General features: G+C 41.4%; 2 protein-coding genes across 2 annotated transcripts; both read left to right on the top strand.

The window, feature by feature from the left end:
- Positions 1-5,390: 5,390 nt before the first annotated feature.
- Positions 5,391-7,997, top strand: il17a/f2 (interleukin 17a/f2). Its single transcript, XM_080885543.1, has 3 exons — positions 5,391-5,485; positions 7,315-7,469; positions 7,577-7,997. The coding sequence occupies exons 1-3, from the start codon at positions 5,450-5,452 to the stop codon at positions 7,809-7,811; spliced, it is 426 nt and encodes a 141-aa protein (XP_080741669.1). The 5' UTR covers positions 5,391-5,449; the 3' UTR covers positions 7,812-7,997.
- A 5,475-nt stretch (positions 7,998-13,472) lies between these two features.
- LOC308398905 (membrane progestin receptor beta-like) lies at positions 13,473-16,830 on the top strand (the record flags this gene model as incomplete). The annotated part of the gene is made up of 5 exons (XM_080885772.1): positions 13,473-13,763; positions 13,849-13,961; positions 14,095-14,251; positions 16,145-16,360; positions 16,519-16,830. The coding sequence occupies exons 1-5, from the start codon at positions 13,479-13,481 to the stop codon at positions 16,828-16,830; spliced, it is 1,083 nt and encodes a 360-aa protein (XP_080741898.1). The 5' UTR covers positions 13,473-13,478.
- Between the last annotated feature and the right edge of the window lie 526 nt (positions 16,831-17,356).

The raw sequence follows: 17,356 nt of genomic DNA, 5'->3' as shown, positions 1-17,356 counted from the left end.
TTGCGTCCACATTTTGGCAAATCCAACACTGAACCAGTTTCACGAAACTTAGCAAGCAGTTTGCTAACTGTAGCATGGAGATGGGTGGTCTCGTAGGGTGTCTTGCATTGAAATCTGCTGCAATGACCCGGTTACTGCGTTCACCAGATATCAACACAATTTCGATCCGCTCCTCACGTGTTAACCTCTTCGACATGTCAATGGCTGTGAACAAATAGAAACTTGTAAATAACAACTTGTATCCAAGATGGCCGACTTCTAAATGGCCACCATGGTCACCACCCATCTTGAGGAGTTTGCCCCCTCACATATACTAATGTGCCACAAACAGGACTTTAATATCACCAACCATTCCCATGTTGTTACGGTGTATCCATATAAATGGCCCACCCTGTATATTTTATCCCTGCACAGTTGGTGTGGAGCACCCACAATTACGTCGTGCATGTACAAGAACAATAAAGCGCTATTCTACTCTGTTCTACTCTTCCTCTATTAGCTCCAAACATCAGTGCAGGTTTATGCTTTCTGTAGATCCACAAAGACACAGAGTGAAGCTCTTTCTGACCTTCTCTATACTCCACCAAACATGCAGACATCAGTAATAATAATATTCATACTCTAACAGTGGCGTATGGCACCACCCTGTTCAGGTGTAGAACAATAACACGTTTTGAAAGTGCACAAGAAACGAGAAAAAAGCAGGAAGAATGCAGTTTTTTTTAATATGATCCGTGTTTCCTGGTCGATCATTAGAGGAAGACGAGCACTTTGATCAGTCTTTACTAATCTGACCTCGTGCTACTGACGCACTGAGGCTCCACGACGTCTTCCGGGAATGGGGACAGTATTTTCAGTAGGCAGCAGTTTCATGTGCGTTGATCTCTATGGTTAGGTCAGCAGTGTTACTATGGAGATGAAACCACTTTCATAACAGAGAAACACGAAGTTAAACCTGAAGTTTCCTCCAGAAGCTGAAAGTCCTCAGGACTGCGGTACCCTTGTGGTTAACCTGTGTTACTGCAGCGTCTGCGGTTTCTGCTGATTTCTTCGATCTTCTCTCACCGTAGATTCACGTTGCTGTGTTTTTACCATAACAGATGCATTTGGTCACCAGAACAAGGAGAGGCATCACTGTTTGTTTGAGTCAATTTCAGACTAATGAATGACTCATTTAATTGTTGCGTGGGAGGTGCTACAGTCATTTAATCAAAGATTAATGGTCATGTAGGTGTGATTGTGGACGTCATACTGGTGCTGGTTTGTTTTATCTCTTCTGCAGAGCGTGCAGAGCATCTGTTTATTATCCTGTTTAAATATCAGGTGAACTGAAGTAGCAGCATGTCACTGAGAAACGCCGCCCGGCAGCTTTTCACTCATCGCAAAGCGATTTTATGGAAAATCTAACGATTATGACTTTGCTGCAGTTTTTCAGAGGGTTGAATTTGATGAGCTGGTCCTCCTTGGTGAAAACATGGTTCATGTGTTAAACATAAAACATCTGGCACAGCTGTGCCGGCCTGCACAGTCAATCATGATGAGAGTTTTTAAGAGGACCCAAATGCAGGACACCAGGACATGGAGTGAAATATATTATTGCTATTATGATTATGTTTATGATTGTTATTATCATTGTTGTTGTTGTTATTAATGAAAAACATAAAACCGACAAGTTTACAAAATAAGAAGAAAAAAAATGAAAACGACACACAAAAAAAATTCCACTCGTACTGATCAGCAAATTTTCAGCAGATGAGTTTTTTTCTGCAGTAATTTAATAATTCAGGTTACACCACAAACATTTAGCCCAGATTCTCTAAGGAAGTCGGTCAGTACATCAGCCCCCTCGCCAATAACATCAAATCAAAAGACTTTGGTATCATTTTTGATCAGCACCTGAAACTCGCATCAAAGGTTACCCAGTCTTTTTTCCTTCATCCGAGAAATATTGAAAAAATCAAACCTTTACTGTCAGTTAACCTCTTAAATTTTAGTCCAATCCTTGCATCCCGTCACTGACTTCCAGTGAGATTAGAAGATTAGATTAGAATTCTGTTCTTAACATGTGAGGCTCTGCATGGACAGGCCCTGCTCACACTGCAGAGCTCCTAACCTTCTGTGATTTTGGAGGTTGTTACGTCCAAACTGTGGAACAGCCTTCCTCGGTCAATCAGGTAGGCTTTATTTGTTATTTGCTATTTGCTGAAAAAGTCATTTTTAGCCATAGTTTGAAACCATGCATGTGTGTGTGTGCGTGCGTGCGTGTAATGAATTATGTGTGTCTTTATTTGAACTGCGAAGTGCTTTTCAACTCTGTGTTTGGAAAAGTGCCATAAAAATAAGTTATTATTGGTTAATATTATCATTTTTGGTTTGGAGCTGTGGAAGGACAAAAGCTTCAAGCCTTTAAAGAACATCTGTCAACATCAGTACAGGTTAAATAATCATTGGGCCACTTTTAAATACCAAGCTTTTAAATCAAATTAAAAACATGAAGGTGTGTATTTTTTATGAACATCAGGGTTTACAAAAGATATAAAAAAATTTTTTTAAATCCTCCAATTTTAATCGTTAAGTTTTTCTCTTTATCTTGACCAATGTACAGAATTTTAATTAATTAATTATGAAGGACAAATGCACATTTCACATATGAGCGTATCCACATTCAAATTGGATGAAGAGTTTAAGAGTTTCAGGTCGTTAACATGTGCCACACTCTTTCTATAGGGACCAAAAGTAATTGGACGATTAACTCAAAGGGTGTTTCATGGGCAATTCCTTTGTTATGTCATTATCAAAGGCCTGGAGTTGATTTGAGGTGTGGTTGCATCTGGGAGATTTTGTATGAACAGATGACATGTGGTCAGAGGAGCTCTCCATGCAGGTGAAACAAGCCAACCTGCAAAAACAGACAAAAACATCTGAGAAATGGCCACAATATTAGGAGTGGCAAAACCTACAGTTTGGTACATCCTGAGAAAGAAAGAAAGTACTGGTGACCTAAAAAGACCTGGATGACCACAGAAGACAACAGTGGTGGATGATCGCAGAATCATTTCCATGCTACAGAAGGCAGCTCATGACCCCAAAGCACATCACATCATCTGTAAAACACGGCACAGGCAGTGTGATGGCTTGGGCGTGCAAAGCTGCCAGTGACACTGGGACACTAGTGTTTATGATATTGTGACACAGGACAGAATGAAGTCTGAGGTGTTCAGAGACAAACTGTCAAATACAGTCAAATTGGGCAGTTTCATAAAACTGATGAACAATGACGCAGAACATACAGCCAAAGCAACCCAGGAGTTTATTAAAGCAAAGAAGTTGAATATTCACAAATGGCCAAGTCAGTTACCTGATCTTGATCTGAACACGCATTTCACTTGTTGAAGACTGAGCTTCAGACAGAAAGGCCCACAAACAGACGGTTGCAGTAAAGGCCTGGCAGAGCGTTAAAAAGGAGGAAACCAGCATGTGGCGATGTCCACGAGTTTAAGACTTCAGGTTGTCATTACCAGCAAAGAGTTTGCAACCAAGTATTAGAAATGAACGTTTCATTTTCAGTTATTTAATTTGTCCAATTGCTTTTGGGCCCTGAAACGAAGTGATTTACTTTAGCTCCCTCACATTTTTTATTTCAACCCACCAAATTAAAGCTAAGAGTCTGCATTTCAGCTACATCTGAGTTGTTCCGCTGGGGTACTGTACGGAACCAAAATTAGAAAAAAGTCTCTGTCCAAATGCTTATGGACCTTACTGTATCTTATCTTATATACTGAAATAATCAGAGCCTTTTTTCCCACCGCGATGATTAAACACCCAACTTTAGCTTTACAGAATAAACAGATACGGTGATTATCAAAGAGGAAACAGATATTTAGATCAGATGTTTTGCTGATGTGCTGACAGTAAAAGATGCAGATAAAGACGAGATAAACTGGAATGATCCCACGCGGGGAGCTGAATTCTCACGGTAGATGATGGATCGAACAGATAAGAAACTACTAACGAAACAACATCGTAAAATTCAGGGCAGCGTGCACTTTGAAGACACTTTTGGGGGGATTTTATGCCTTTTATTTCAGAGGAAAGAGTCAGCAGGAGATAAAGAACAAAGGACTCCTGAATGACACCACAGGACTGCAGACCTCGACACAAAGCCAACCAAGTCTTCTACGTATCTGTAAAGCAAACCTTCTTCCAAACTTTCTTTGTCGGCCAACCTCTGGAAGCACGATGAGAAGCAGCGCGAATGTGGAAAAGCAGCTTCTGAACGACATTGCTTCTTATTTTTTATTACAAATCAGAAGTTCAGAAAGCACATCGCAGCCTCGCACAAGTTTTATGTCCACGGACACAACTTTCCCAGTTTTCTAACCTTCCTGAACACCATTTGTCATCTCTCCGTTCTCACATGTGATGATTTCATTATTTAACGAGGACCAGAAACACTTCTGGAAGCTGGAGGGACCTTATCAAATAGAATAAACTTGGTTAGATTTAGGTTAGATAAATGTTGCAGATATGAAACCTGCTTCCTGTTGAGATACATCAGTTGCAAAAGCAGTGCATGAACACAATCAGATAATTTTTTTTGATCAATTTCAATCGATCAGGATAAAGATAAGTGTGCTGGAGCAGAGCGGCGTGTTGGTCAGGGTTGGAAGCTCTGAACCTTCTGCTTGCAGCTCTGCAGGTTTCACCTCGCGCTCTAAAGACATGCTCACTAACGATCGTAAACTGGCTGTAGGTGCGTCTGTCTCCAGGTGTTTGAGATCTTTTGCTCTCTGTCAGCTGGGAGAACTTTCCCCACCACCATGATCGTAGGTGAGGAAAATGGATGGAGCTGTTGTCCAAACAAATTACTTCAGGACGTCTCTGATCGCGAATGCTTCTTAAAATTGAACATATGTAGTTTCTGCTCAGGTAGACAGCATGGAGAACACCTACATTCTTAGCAGGAAGACCAGAGTTTGCTGTGCCTGAAGGAAATGACCAAATAAAGAAATCAGTGATGATCTCAGATCATCAGAGAGAAGCTGAGCGTACACTTATTAACACATTTAATGCAAACCGTGGACACTATATTACAGAAAATAAAAAAAGTAGAATCTGTTGTCATTAAAACAAATTCTGTTCTTTAAATTAATGCGACCAAACCTGCCACACTGAAAATAAAATTCAGCTTCTGCTGTTTTACACGTTTTTCCTGTTTTTCTGTCATAGATGTTATCAGTGCAGCAAACGTGTTCTTTTCATCTGACAGACCGCCTGTCAGGCTTTCATCGTGTGATTCAGATGGTCTGCAGAGATAACAGGAATCTCCCGTTTTGTTTCTTGAGCTGTTATCATCTCAGAGATCAGGCGTGATCACATCTGATCAGCATAAATTGTGCTGATCTGAGAGCAGTCGCACACAGACGCTGGACAGGACCAGAGCAACATCATGAAGCTGCTGAGGCACGGCGTCTACACTCTGCTGGTGAGCATCGGCTTTGTTCACTCTGATCATCTGTTTACTGCGACTGAAAGATGAAAAGCCAGATTATATTAGTCTGCTGGAAATTACATGCAAGAAATTACTCACGGCTGATAGTCGCAAAGGTTAGATTGGGGATGACTGGTGAGAAGTTCCAGCGCAAAGCAAATTTAGCAGTTTGACTGTGAAATTGATCAGACTGGAAGAACCAGCAGCGGCTGAAAGGTTTTACTGGGTTCATTTAATGGATGGACATGAAAAGTGTCGCAAACAGAAACTAGTTCCAAGCAGTCTTTTAGAGATGTCGTTAGCTGGCCTAGAAGAGTCAGGTGTGCAGCGCAGGTGTCAAGCTTTCCAGAACTGGACCCAGCGCGGGTCTTTAGGCAGGTGAGTAAATTTAAACTGGTCAGAAAACGCTTTTAATAAAGTAATGTTTTACTTCACGTTTCCAGATAATCTCCTGTACGGCTCACCGGGTTTATAATAATTATAATCTGTGTGGCTAACATAATATTTAATCAACTATAACAGTTTTTGGTATTTTTACCAAATAGTTACACAGTCGTGACGCGTAATAGTTCATCCCGTCCTAAAACTCTCCGTGAAATCGTCCTCCTGCAGACACTCTGTGTTTATTTATATTTAAAACTGAGTTTTGTGTCGGCTGCTGCTGTTTAATGGACTATCATGTCTTTTTTTGTGCTTATCATGGTTCTTATTCGACCCTGTAGATTTGAAATTTAAACCCTGTTAAAACAGCGTTTAGAGTGATGAAGTTTGTCGTTGCTTAAATTGTCATCATCTCACTAAAAAGTATAATAAAATAACCTTTAAGGAACGGTTATAGACTCTCAGCAGCGCGCTCAGGTTAACAGATGCTGATGGAGGCTCGAAGCATGTCAGGTTTGGGATTTGATTTCCAGCTTTTTCTGAAGAGTCCACAGAATCTCCTTTAAAACAGTCCAACCCAGCATTTCCATCCAGCTTCAGGGTGACGCTCCTCTGGGCAACACCATGGATTAAATCCGCATAGACTTAATTAAAAAGAGCTTGTTTGTGTTGATAGTACATCTATAATTGTTGTTCTCACATTTTCACTCTGGATTTGAACTTTGTTCTCTGTGTGAGTCTATCGGTCTGTCTCATCACTGCCGAGCAGTTTTGGTCCACTCTCGGTAACAGCGTTGCTTCAGTTCATCGAGGTTTGCACCATTCGTTCATGCACAGCTCTCTGGACTCTGCACCACTGCAGCAGCTTGATTCTTTTCTTTTTCAGCCATGCATCTTCATGGAGCTCTTGGGTTTGAGCTCAGGGTGAATTTGCTGGTATGTCTGCTCCTGGGGAGATTGTGGCATTGAGTGTGTTAACATATACACCTGTATATAGAAGTGGTCCCTCGGGTCATTAATCGGTTAATGAAGGGCATTTGATTGGCTGATACTTACCCTCCGCTTCACGTGGAAGCAGTGAGAGAGGACTGTCTTTTTCACACGTATGGACTTTGAGGAATAAACGCTCTAACAGTCTTTAAAAGGCAGAGTTTAAAACTGTGAAACTAATAATTCTAGTTTTAGTATTTTAAGCTTCTAGTACAGACTAAAAACTTACTGAGAAACTTGCACAGATGAGCTTCACTAAGAGTTTCTAAGAGGTTCGTACTCTTCATACTAGATTAAAAGTTGAAACCACTGAACGATGTTTCAAACAGGCTGAGGATGCTCAGAAAGCTCTGGAATACATATATGTATGCAGAAAAAATGTAAAAATGGTTGAAATAGTTGCATTTAGTAAAACCCAAGATTGTAACTTGTTGGTAATCTTGTATATTCAGGTATGTTGCAGTGCATTGTGGGTCGCTCACTCCGAGGTTGAAACTGAATCTGCAGCTGAATGTGACACCATGCTGACGTTCTCCTCTGAGATCACCAGCTTGACTGAAGGAAACGGGGACATCCACAGCAGATCTCTGTCTCCGTGGAACTGGACGTGAGTAAACTCATGAATGAATTTGTGAATAAATGACTGAATGAGTAAAAACAGAAGCAACTCTGATAAATGTCTAATTTCACTTGTTGCTGTGTTTGTTGACTCAGGCCAAACACGGACAGAAACCGAATCCCCAGGACGCTCTGGGAGGCCGAGTGCAGTACCAGCTTTTGTTCCAGTCCCATCCCAGGACAGAAGGACCAACACAACCTGAACTCAGTCCCCGTCTACCAGGACATTCTGGTCCTGACCTCACACAATGGACGGCGCTGCTACAAAGCATCGTTCCGCTCTGTGGCGGTCGGCTGCACCTGTGTTCGAGCCGAGACCGATCAGAAGTGAAGCCCAGGAAACAGAAATGTTTCGAAATAAAAGGAGCTAAAAAATAAGTTAATTGAAACCTGGTCATTTCATTCTTGCTGTTGTATTTATTTAAAAACTGCACAGTGCGTGTTAACATCAGATGTGCCAGATTTGAATCAGCTCTTCATTTTTATCTATAATCTCTGTGCAGGTAACATAAAAAACACACAAACAAATAAAAACTACGTGGAGTAAAAAATGATGACAAGTCTGGTTTGCTTGAGATCAGCTTTCATTGTATGTGCAGCGTCGATCTGAGAAGTGCCAAAATAGTTACTCCCCTTTACTGACCTCACATTTTACTCACATTTGGTTCGCCTATCAGGCCCCTCGCTGTCTACTCTAGCAGCAGCTCTAACACCAATCCCCCTAATAAATCAACTGAAAGTATTGGGGAAAGTCTATATAAAACTTTATACATAAAACTGCCATGTTTTTTAAATGATCGAAGCTTAAGAGATTGCCTTTATCGATTTTTTTCCCGGAAATGGCCTGATGTGCTTAGATTTGTGTAAATTAAATTTTAAATTGTTGTTGAAATTTTCAGTCATACTGTTACACCCGAGCCCAAAGTGAGTCAAAGTTAACTGAACTTGTTTACAGCGTCATTAGTTGTTTCATAAACATCACACTGTAACGTCGGGTTGTGTTTAGTGGTTGAGAGGAAGGGGCAAAACACTTAGCAGGATAGTCGAAAGAATACACACTCACGCTGGCTTTGGGAATTCCACAGCATGTTCTTTAATACACGTTCCCTTCGTCAACCATATAAGCCCGGTTGAACGGCTGCAGCTTAACAAACAGAGTAGTGGCGCATACGGATGACAACATTAACCCTCGACTTGGGTTGTCTTAAAGAGACACCACACCATTGTGACTGTTACAACACGGATGATCTGATATCGTCGTGTTGGTGTTGTTCCCAGATCATCATGAAAATGTTGTTCCAGGTTCAACACTGCAAGTGACCAATCACATTGTTGTGACGTTATTCTTTTGCGCGCCAAGCCATACGTGCATTTATGAAATTCCAATGTTGCAAGGACAATATCAGTTCTGCTTACCGTTTATTAAAGGGTTAGGGTTAGTGTTAGGGTCAGGGTCCGTTGATCGGCGGACAGAGGCGGTTTCTCGCAGCTTAAGTACAGTTTTTTGTTTTTTTCCCGAAGTCGCAAAAGTATGACATCACAACATTCTGATTGGTCACTTGCAATGTTGATCCTGGAACAACATTTAGTATGATGATCTGGGAACAACACCAACACGACGATATCAGATCGTGCGTTACAACACACTGTTCAATAATTAGTCAAATTAATGATTTTGAAGTCACTCTTGAACCTGAGTCAGTGCCTCTGTAAGACATAAGAATGTGTGATTTTGAGCGTGTCATTGTGTGAAGACTACTGCATCATCTGCGTACATTGGAATATTAATATTTAGATACATGTTAATATGAAGTGCAAAGAAAAGTAGTCCGAGCAAAGAGCCTTGTGGAATCCCTGCAGAGTGAATATATGCACATTGCGTTCTCTGTGATAGAGAAATCCACAGAACAGCTTCAGTTCAGATAAAACTCGGTGTTTGATTGTGTGAAATGCTGTTTTCAAGTCTGGGTTTGGATGATTACTCGTTTTTGTTCAAGCACAAAATAACATTTTAATGTATTTTGTACAGTGAAAGACATGACTTCATTTGACAGTAACATTACAGGAACAGTCTTGATCTCTGAATGATGGCGTGTGAATATAACCAAACAAATCAAACACAAAACAAATTAAACATGTAGTTGTGGACTTGCAGTTCTCTCACCATCCACCAGTGGGCGTAGCAGAACTGCTTTTCTCCTCTTTTTAAAACATAATTCTTCTACAAAGCTTGTTACCTTTTACAGTTTTGTTTTGGCCAACATTCTTAAATATTTTATCATCTTACATTTTTATTATTTTAGAAGAGAATAAAATAGAATAGAATAGTTTTCATTTAGAATTTGGAAATATACCGGTAACTAAAATAACAAGAGAAAAACAAAACTTGAAGTTTACAGTTTTGCTTTGCTTTGTCTCTTTATTTTTTTTTTGTTGAATTAGTCTCCAAATTTACCATCATGTGCACTGGACGAATTAGAAAAGTTCCTAATCTTTCCTTTTATTAATCTGACGTATTTAGAGAATAAATGTGACGTTACTGTGTAGAGGATTTGGTGGTGTATTGGCATGCACGCTGCAGCGAAGTGTGCATTACTGCTGAGTCTCATGATGTCTGAAATCCTCTGCAGAGAAAAACTTGTTCAGACTGAAATCAGCTCTAATTAGCTGAAAACAAGAACACATTGTGGAGTGTGTGTGTGTGTGTGTGTGTGTGTGTGTGTGTGTGTGTGTGTGTGTGTGTGTGTGTGTGTGTGTGTGTGTGTGTATGTATGTGTGTGTGTGTGTGTGTGTGTGATTTGAACACTGACAGCAGGCCCAAAGACCCGAACAGAAAACAATAGAGGTGAGTAGAAAATAAGTTGTGGAGCGTAGCAGCGAGCAGCTCACATCCAGGAGACGCTCAGGTAGGTTTGATTTCCTTCTTGTCCTTCAGATTCTGTGACCTCTGACCTTTGTACAGAGATGATTGAAGCTTAAGTGTTTCCAAAGAAAAAAGGCATTTGAAGCATCTTTAAGCCAAAGTTTGTTGAAGCTGAACAAGCTTCAATCAAAGCTGTTGGACTGCTTTTAACTCAATCTATTTGCCACCTATCTGTACATTTATTTCCCTCTCATGCACAGCGGGGTAAAATAAGTACTGAATACCAATACCAATACCAATTCTCAAAGTAAATAAATTTTTAAGCTGCTATTGATGTGAAACAATGCAGTACACAGATGCAAAGAATTCAAACTTTCTAATGGTGTATTAATTAGAAAAACATAGGGAAAAAGTATTGAACACGTTTACTGAAATGTATTTAATACTTCGTGCAAAAGCCTGTATTGGTGATGACAGCTTCAAAACAACTCCTGCACAGAGAAACTAGTCTCACGCATTGCTCAGGTGTGATTTTGGTCCATTGTTCCACACAAACAGTCTTCAAATCCTGAAGGTTCTGTCGACCCCGTTATGAACTTTAGATCTCTCCATAGGTTTTCATTTGGATTCAGGTCAGCTGATTGGCTGGTTCATTCTAACAGGTTTATTTTCTTTCTCTGAAAGCAGCTGAGAGAATCCTTGGCTGTGGGATCATCCTGGCAGATGGCAGCAGATTTTTATCCTGAATGTCTCTGTACATCTTTCCATTCATCCTTCCTTCATTTATATGAAGTACCGTATTTACTGCACTATAAGGCGCACTTAAAATCCTTCAATTTTCTCAAAAATCAACAGTGCACCTTATAATCCGGTGCACCTTATGTATGAACTGGTTGTGCTTATTGACCTCAAACTGATTTTATGTGCTACACGGCGCTCAAAAATCTGTCAAAAAATGATTTAGTGCGACTTTGTTAAGCTACGAAGCTGCTAAGCTTAATGGATTGTTGGAGCATTACGGTACTGTAGTCAGGAGCCTCGCGGAGTAATCGGGGTCCAAAACTCCGTCCACTTCAGGTACCAAAGTCAAACGAACACTGAGAGTTAAAAACGGTCTAAATTCTTTCTTCTTTAATAAAATGATCAGTGTTGCTGCTTTACCAGGTGTAACAATTAAGTTTAACATCCAGGCATCCATAAAAACAGGATTTATTAAATGTAACGGAGTTAGTTAGGAGTTAGCAGGAAGTTAGCTCGCTAGCTTCCACCTAAACTTGATATAGCATGTTCTGACTGAGAGATTTCTGAAACAATTCAAACGTACAGCTCTGCTATCACTTCCAACATAAATGAAAACAGAAAACTAAACAGCAGTGATGTTTGTAGGGTTACTGAAGTTGGGCTAGCTGGTATATAATGATGTGCTACATGATTGCTAGCGACACAGCTATGTTAGCATAACATAAACGCAGTGAAGCTGGAGGATGAACGCTAATTTTTTTCCACCTGATAAAAATTAACGTGAGGGTTCCCGATGGTTAGGGACAAATGCCAAACTTCAGTCAGGAGAACAACTGAGATAATCCATCCACAATACGAGGTTAGTCATTAATATACTGCAACAACATGGGAATAGAGCAGCTGTGAGAGAATTCAACATTAATGAATCAATGTTACGGAAGTGGAGGAAGCAAGAAGAATGAGTTGAGTAAAGTTTGACTTAGTTTTGTTTGGATTAATGTGCTTTGTGCTCCAAAAAATATATTATGCTGAAAAACAGCCCTGCGCCACAATGTTTCCACTTCCAGACTTGACTGTTGGTGTTTTTGGGGTGATATGCTGTGCTTATTGTTCTCCAAACATGGTGTTTTGATGTATTTTGGCATCCAAAGAGTTCCATTTCGGTCTCAGCTAATCAGACTATATTCTCCCTCTGTTTCACAGGCTTGTCTAAATGTTGTTCAGCAACCCTTAAACGCTCTTCAACACGCTTTTTCTTTAGCAATGGACTCTTGCATGGTGAACGTCCATACAGGCCATGGTAGTTAAGTGCATAACTTGTTTTCTTTGAAACAACTGAACTTGTTGATTCCAGGTCTTTCTGTAGCTCTCCACAAGTGCCAAGTATCCAATGCCATCAGTATGTTTTACAAAAATACGGTTGTGAAAGTGTTGAGAGAGCTCACTGGTTTTATCCATCACGAGATGTTTACTTGTGTGACACCTAGGTGATGAGACACCATTTTTATAGGCCATCAGTTGGGACTGAACCAGCTGATATTAATTTGCAGTAATTACTGATTTTCTGAAGCTGATGCCATTTCCATGCCTTTTTGAACCTCCTTTTCTTCATGTGTTCAATACTTTTTCCCTGGGCGATCGTGGCTCAAGAGTTGGGAGTTCGCCTTGTAATCGGAAGGTTGCCGGTTCGAGCCCCGGCTTGGACAGTCTCGGTCGTTGTGTCCTTGGGCACTTCACCCGTTGCCTACTGGTGGCGCCAGTGTCCGGCAGCCTTGCCTCTGTCAGTGCGCCCCAGGGCGGCTGTGGCTACAATGTAGCTGCCATCACCAATGGGTGGACGACTGGATATGTAAAGCGCTTTGGGGTCCTTAGGGACTAGTAAAGCGCTTTACAAATACAGGCCATTTTGCATTATTACACATAAATTAGTTTATGGACATCTGTGGTTTGATTTATTTGTATGTGTGCATTGGATGGGTTGTTACCTACATCTGGTGTGAATTTCATGTTAACATCACCTTTAGAAATGTATTTATTTAGAAAATTAGAGTTTTAAAATAAATTACTTCAGAGCATTTTACTGGTATATTCATGGTAGAAATTTGTTTGATAAAGTACAAATATTTGACATTTTAATAACAAATATCTCTGCTGAATTACAGTCATTTCCCAGCATTAAACTTTTATTTTACATTTTATAATCTGGAATTCCCAACAGATAAAAGCATAACAAGGATATAAGCTTTACAGCTAATACTCTCAGCTTTTTGGCTTCCAAATAAATTTATAATTTAATTTACTGAAGTGTGATTTTCATTTTGTAGGGGTAATCAAATCAAACAGAACAGAATCTTCTTATCATTTCCTCCTCATCCAGCTGGGTCATCTCCCATCATGCCTCAGGTGTCGTTTGCCCATCCCTCGCTCTGTCTTAACTTCCTCCCTCTACTGCACCGCCTCCTCCCATCCAACCCCCCTACCGTCCGAGACGTGGATGTTCCCCCTCTGTTTCGGGAGCGCTTCATCCTGACGGGGTACCGTCCCACGGGCATGTCGTGGCGGTGTTACGCCCTCAGCCTGTTCCAGATCCACAATGAGACGCTGAATGTGTGGAGCCACCTGCTGGCTGCCGCCTTCGTGGTGCTCAGGTTCATGGTGTTCGCCATCATGCGAGGAGGGGTAGGATATTTACAGATGCTCTGATCTTCTGCTGCATGATGACATTCTGTTTGACTTCCTGTTGTCTGACCTTTGACCTATTAAGGGAATCCTGGGTTTCCGACTGCAGGGTCCTGAAGGTGAAGGTTTTTCTGTGGATGCCTCCTCTCTACCTCTGGTCCTCTATGTTCTTTCTGCAGTCACATACCTCAGCTGCAGGTGAGTGATTCATTCTTTAGTCACCAACGATAACAAAGTCTTCCTATATATTTGATTTGGGAATGATGTTTGAAGTTTAATGTAAACATTTTAAATATTGCAGCTTTAACTAACATCGTGTTACCTCCTGCAGTGCTGCCGCTCACCTGCTGCAGTCCCACTCAGAGCAGGCGCATTACTCACTATTCTTCCTGGACTATGTGGGCGTGGCCGTCTATCAGTATGGCTGCGCTCTGGCTCTCTGCCTGTACAGCTCCAACACTGCCTGGAGACAAAGCATGCTGGGACAGGTTTGTTTACAGATATTGAACTATGGTAATATTTGATGGCTGATTGTTGGACGTCTGCAATGTTGGTTGATTTTTTGGACGGCCTGGTAGTTTTCTGGTAAGGTAGTGGAAATTTAGTCTTGACTGACTGACTGGATGGAGGCAGGAGGTTGGACAGTTGGATGTTACATGTTGGATAGTCTGACAGTGTTATGTTTGGGTATTTTCACTGAATGATAGATGGCTGGATTCTGTGATGGTTGGGTGGTTGCGTGAGTGTCTGCTGTTTTGATGTGTTTCTCCATGCTGGCTCTGGTTCTCCAGTATCTGCCCATGAGGGCAGAGGCTCATTTCCACATGCATCATCCAGCAGTGATCCATCAGTGGCAATCAGCAGGCTGGCATTTAAGACCAGCTCACCCTTTGTCTCATTGCCAGTCCGTCAGCTACGGCTGTAACTTGGCTCTTCCATCTCTTGTTATTTGCCTCGTTGAATTCTAACTGCTGTTTCCTTGTGTGTCCAGTTTGTTTTTGCCGTTCCTGGAACTAAACTCCGCTGCAGCTTTCTTTACTTGTCACTTTCTTCAACCGTTAACAAGACAATTGGAAGATTTTTGCACAACTTTCGGAGCCAACTGGAAACTTTCATGGACTGAATATACTTATAACTCACTTCTCTCTTCTGCTATAGGTCTCTTGCCTTTTGAAGCCTCTCTAGGGTACCAACCCCCTCTTTTTCTACAGATGGAGCCTGATCTTGCGGTGCCCTCAGTTTGCTCCAGTCCACTGTGCCCGTCTGCTAGTAACTGCTAGTCTATTGTCCCTTGAGTCTGCTTTCATGTCCACTTCCACATATCAGCCTTTCACCCCCTGACAGTTAGATGACTGTATTGTATATGGATAGTTGGATGGTTTGATAGTATAACCATTGGATGTTTGGATACTGTGATTGTTGGACAGTTGGATTGTTGTATTTTGGATAGATGGATTGTAGGACAGTGTAATACCTTAATGGTCTGAAAGCTGGATGTTTGGATATTGATATGGTTGTATTTTTGGGGAGCAGGCTGACTGGCTAGTTGGATACATGGACTGCAAGATGGTGTGATGGTCAAACAGTTAGACGAGTTGATACTAGGTAGTTGGATGTTGAATACTGGTATGTTTGTATGGTTGGAGAACTTGATGGTTGGATAGTTGGGTAGTTAGAATTTTAATAGTGTGAAAGTTGCACAGTTTAGTGATTCGATGTTGGATGACTGGATGGTTGGATAGTTTAATAAATGGAGTCCTGGACGGTTTAATGGTTGGGAATTTGGTTCATTTGATTGTTGGATGTTGCATTATTGAATCACTGGATATTGTTATGGCTGTATATCCAGTGATGCAACTGGATATACCTCCCAACTGGAGCTAGGAGGTTGAATAGTTTGACTCATGGACTGTTAAATAGTGTGATGAGTGGACAGTTTAGTGACTGGGTGTTGGATGACTGGATGGTTTGTAAATGATATTGGTAAACAATTTGATAATTGGATATTGGATTGTTGGACGGGTATAGCTGTATGGTTGGAGATCTGGGTGGTTGGACAGTTTAATGATTGGATGTTGGACAGCTGAATACTGTGACTGTTGGATATTGGAAAGTGGGGTGATTAGATGACTGAATAGTGTGAATGTTGGACTGATGAACCCAGTGCAGGCTGGACAGGTTTGTTCATGGATGGACAATTTGGATGTTTTGTAGTTGGCTTATTTAATGGTTTGATGATTACTTTGTGGACAGTTGGATTTCTTATTGCAATGATGCCTGGATGTTCAGATGGAAGGGAAAACATGGTTAGAAAGGTTTGTGTTTGAGTCTTCCGTCCCATCGGTATGTTCAGATGTCCTGATCAGGTTTTTGGATTTCAGGTCTTCCTCCCAGCAGCTGCCCTCCTTGCGTGGCTCTCGTGCACCGCCTGCTGCTATGCAAAACTTCGTTTCCGCCGTCCATACCCCCTTCACAGGAAGCTCTGCCAGCTGATCCCAATGGGTGTGGCCTACCTAGTGGACATCAGCCCTGTTGCCCACCGTCTTGCCACCCACAGCTGGACAGGCAGCCCTGCACTACCATTGCACTTCTTGCAGGTAGTTCCTTTTACTTATTTCTTTAGTCATGGATTTATTAGACCTAACAGTTATATTTATTACTAGTTAGTAATTTTGGGTAAAAATATTGCACAAATTGTTCTTATTTGTATATTTTTGTGCTACTGTCAAAAAGCTTTCTGTCATTTTTCCACCAGGTGGTGCTGTTTATGCTGTCCGCCTTCTTCTTCTCTTGCCCCGTTCCTGAGCGCTTCTACCCCGGCCGCTTTGACATCGTCGGCCACGGACACCAGCTCTTCCACATCTTGCTGTCACTCTGCACACTGGCCCAGCAGGAAGCGCTGTTCCACGACTTCCTATGGCGGCGGCCGGCGATGGTCAGAGAGTTTGGAGAGGAGCGCCTCCTGCTGGCTTGCGCCTCCTTTCCCTGCCTGACGTTGTGTTGCGCCTTGACAGCCCTCGCCATGAGGAGGCAGGCTCAGGCACAGCTGATGAAAGAGCAACAATAGAAGAGGAAAAAGTTTGTGTACAGGAAGTCTCTTCTTCTTCTGAGGGACTGACTCTGCAGTGGAAGCATTTCTTTACTTTTGTTGGTTTGGGTTGTTTGTTAGCATCAGATGATAGTGATGCAGACCATCATATTCCTACACCGAACTTCTGGTTCTTCTGGTTTCTCTTTTTTACATTTTACTAAACAACGACTAAAATCAAGTGACCATTTAACATTATGGGACCAGTTTTTAATTTCTGTTTGCATATTCAATAAAGTAATATTGTCTATAGTTTGTACGTTTATCTGTTAGCTGAACACTGTTGCCTCACTGAGCTCCAGGTTGGGGCCTTGATTGAAAATAAATCTAAAACCTGTATTTAATAAGATAAGATAACCTTTATTAGTCCCACATGTGGGAAATTTGTTTTGTTACAGCAGAAAGTAATAATAATAATGGATTGCATTTATGTAGCGCTTTTCGGGACCCCTCAAAGCGCTTTACAATTCCACTATTCATTCACTCTCACACACTAGTGGAAGCT

The sequence above is a fragment of the Rhamphochromis sp. 'chilingali' genome (assembly GCF_963969265.1).
Source record: "Rhamphochromis sp. 'chilingali' genome assembly, chromosome: 6".
NCBI lineage: Eukaryota > Metazoa > Chordata > Actinopteri > Cichliformes > Cichlidae > Rhamphochromis > Rhamphochromis sp. 'chilingali'.
This window is presented reverse-complemented; position numbering and strand designations above follow the sequence as displayed.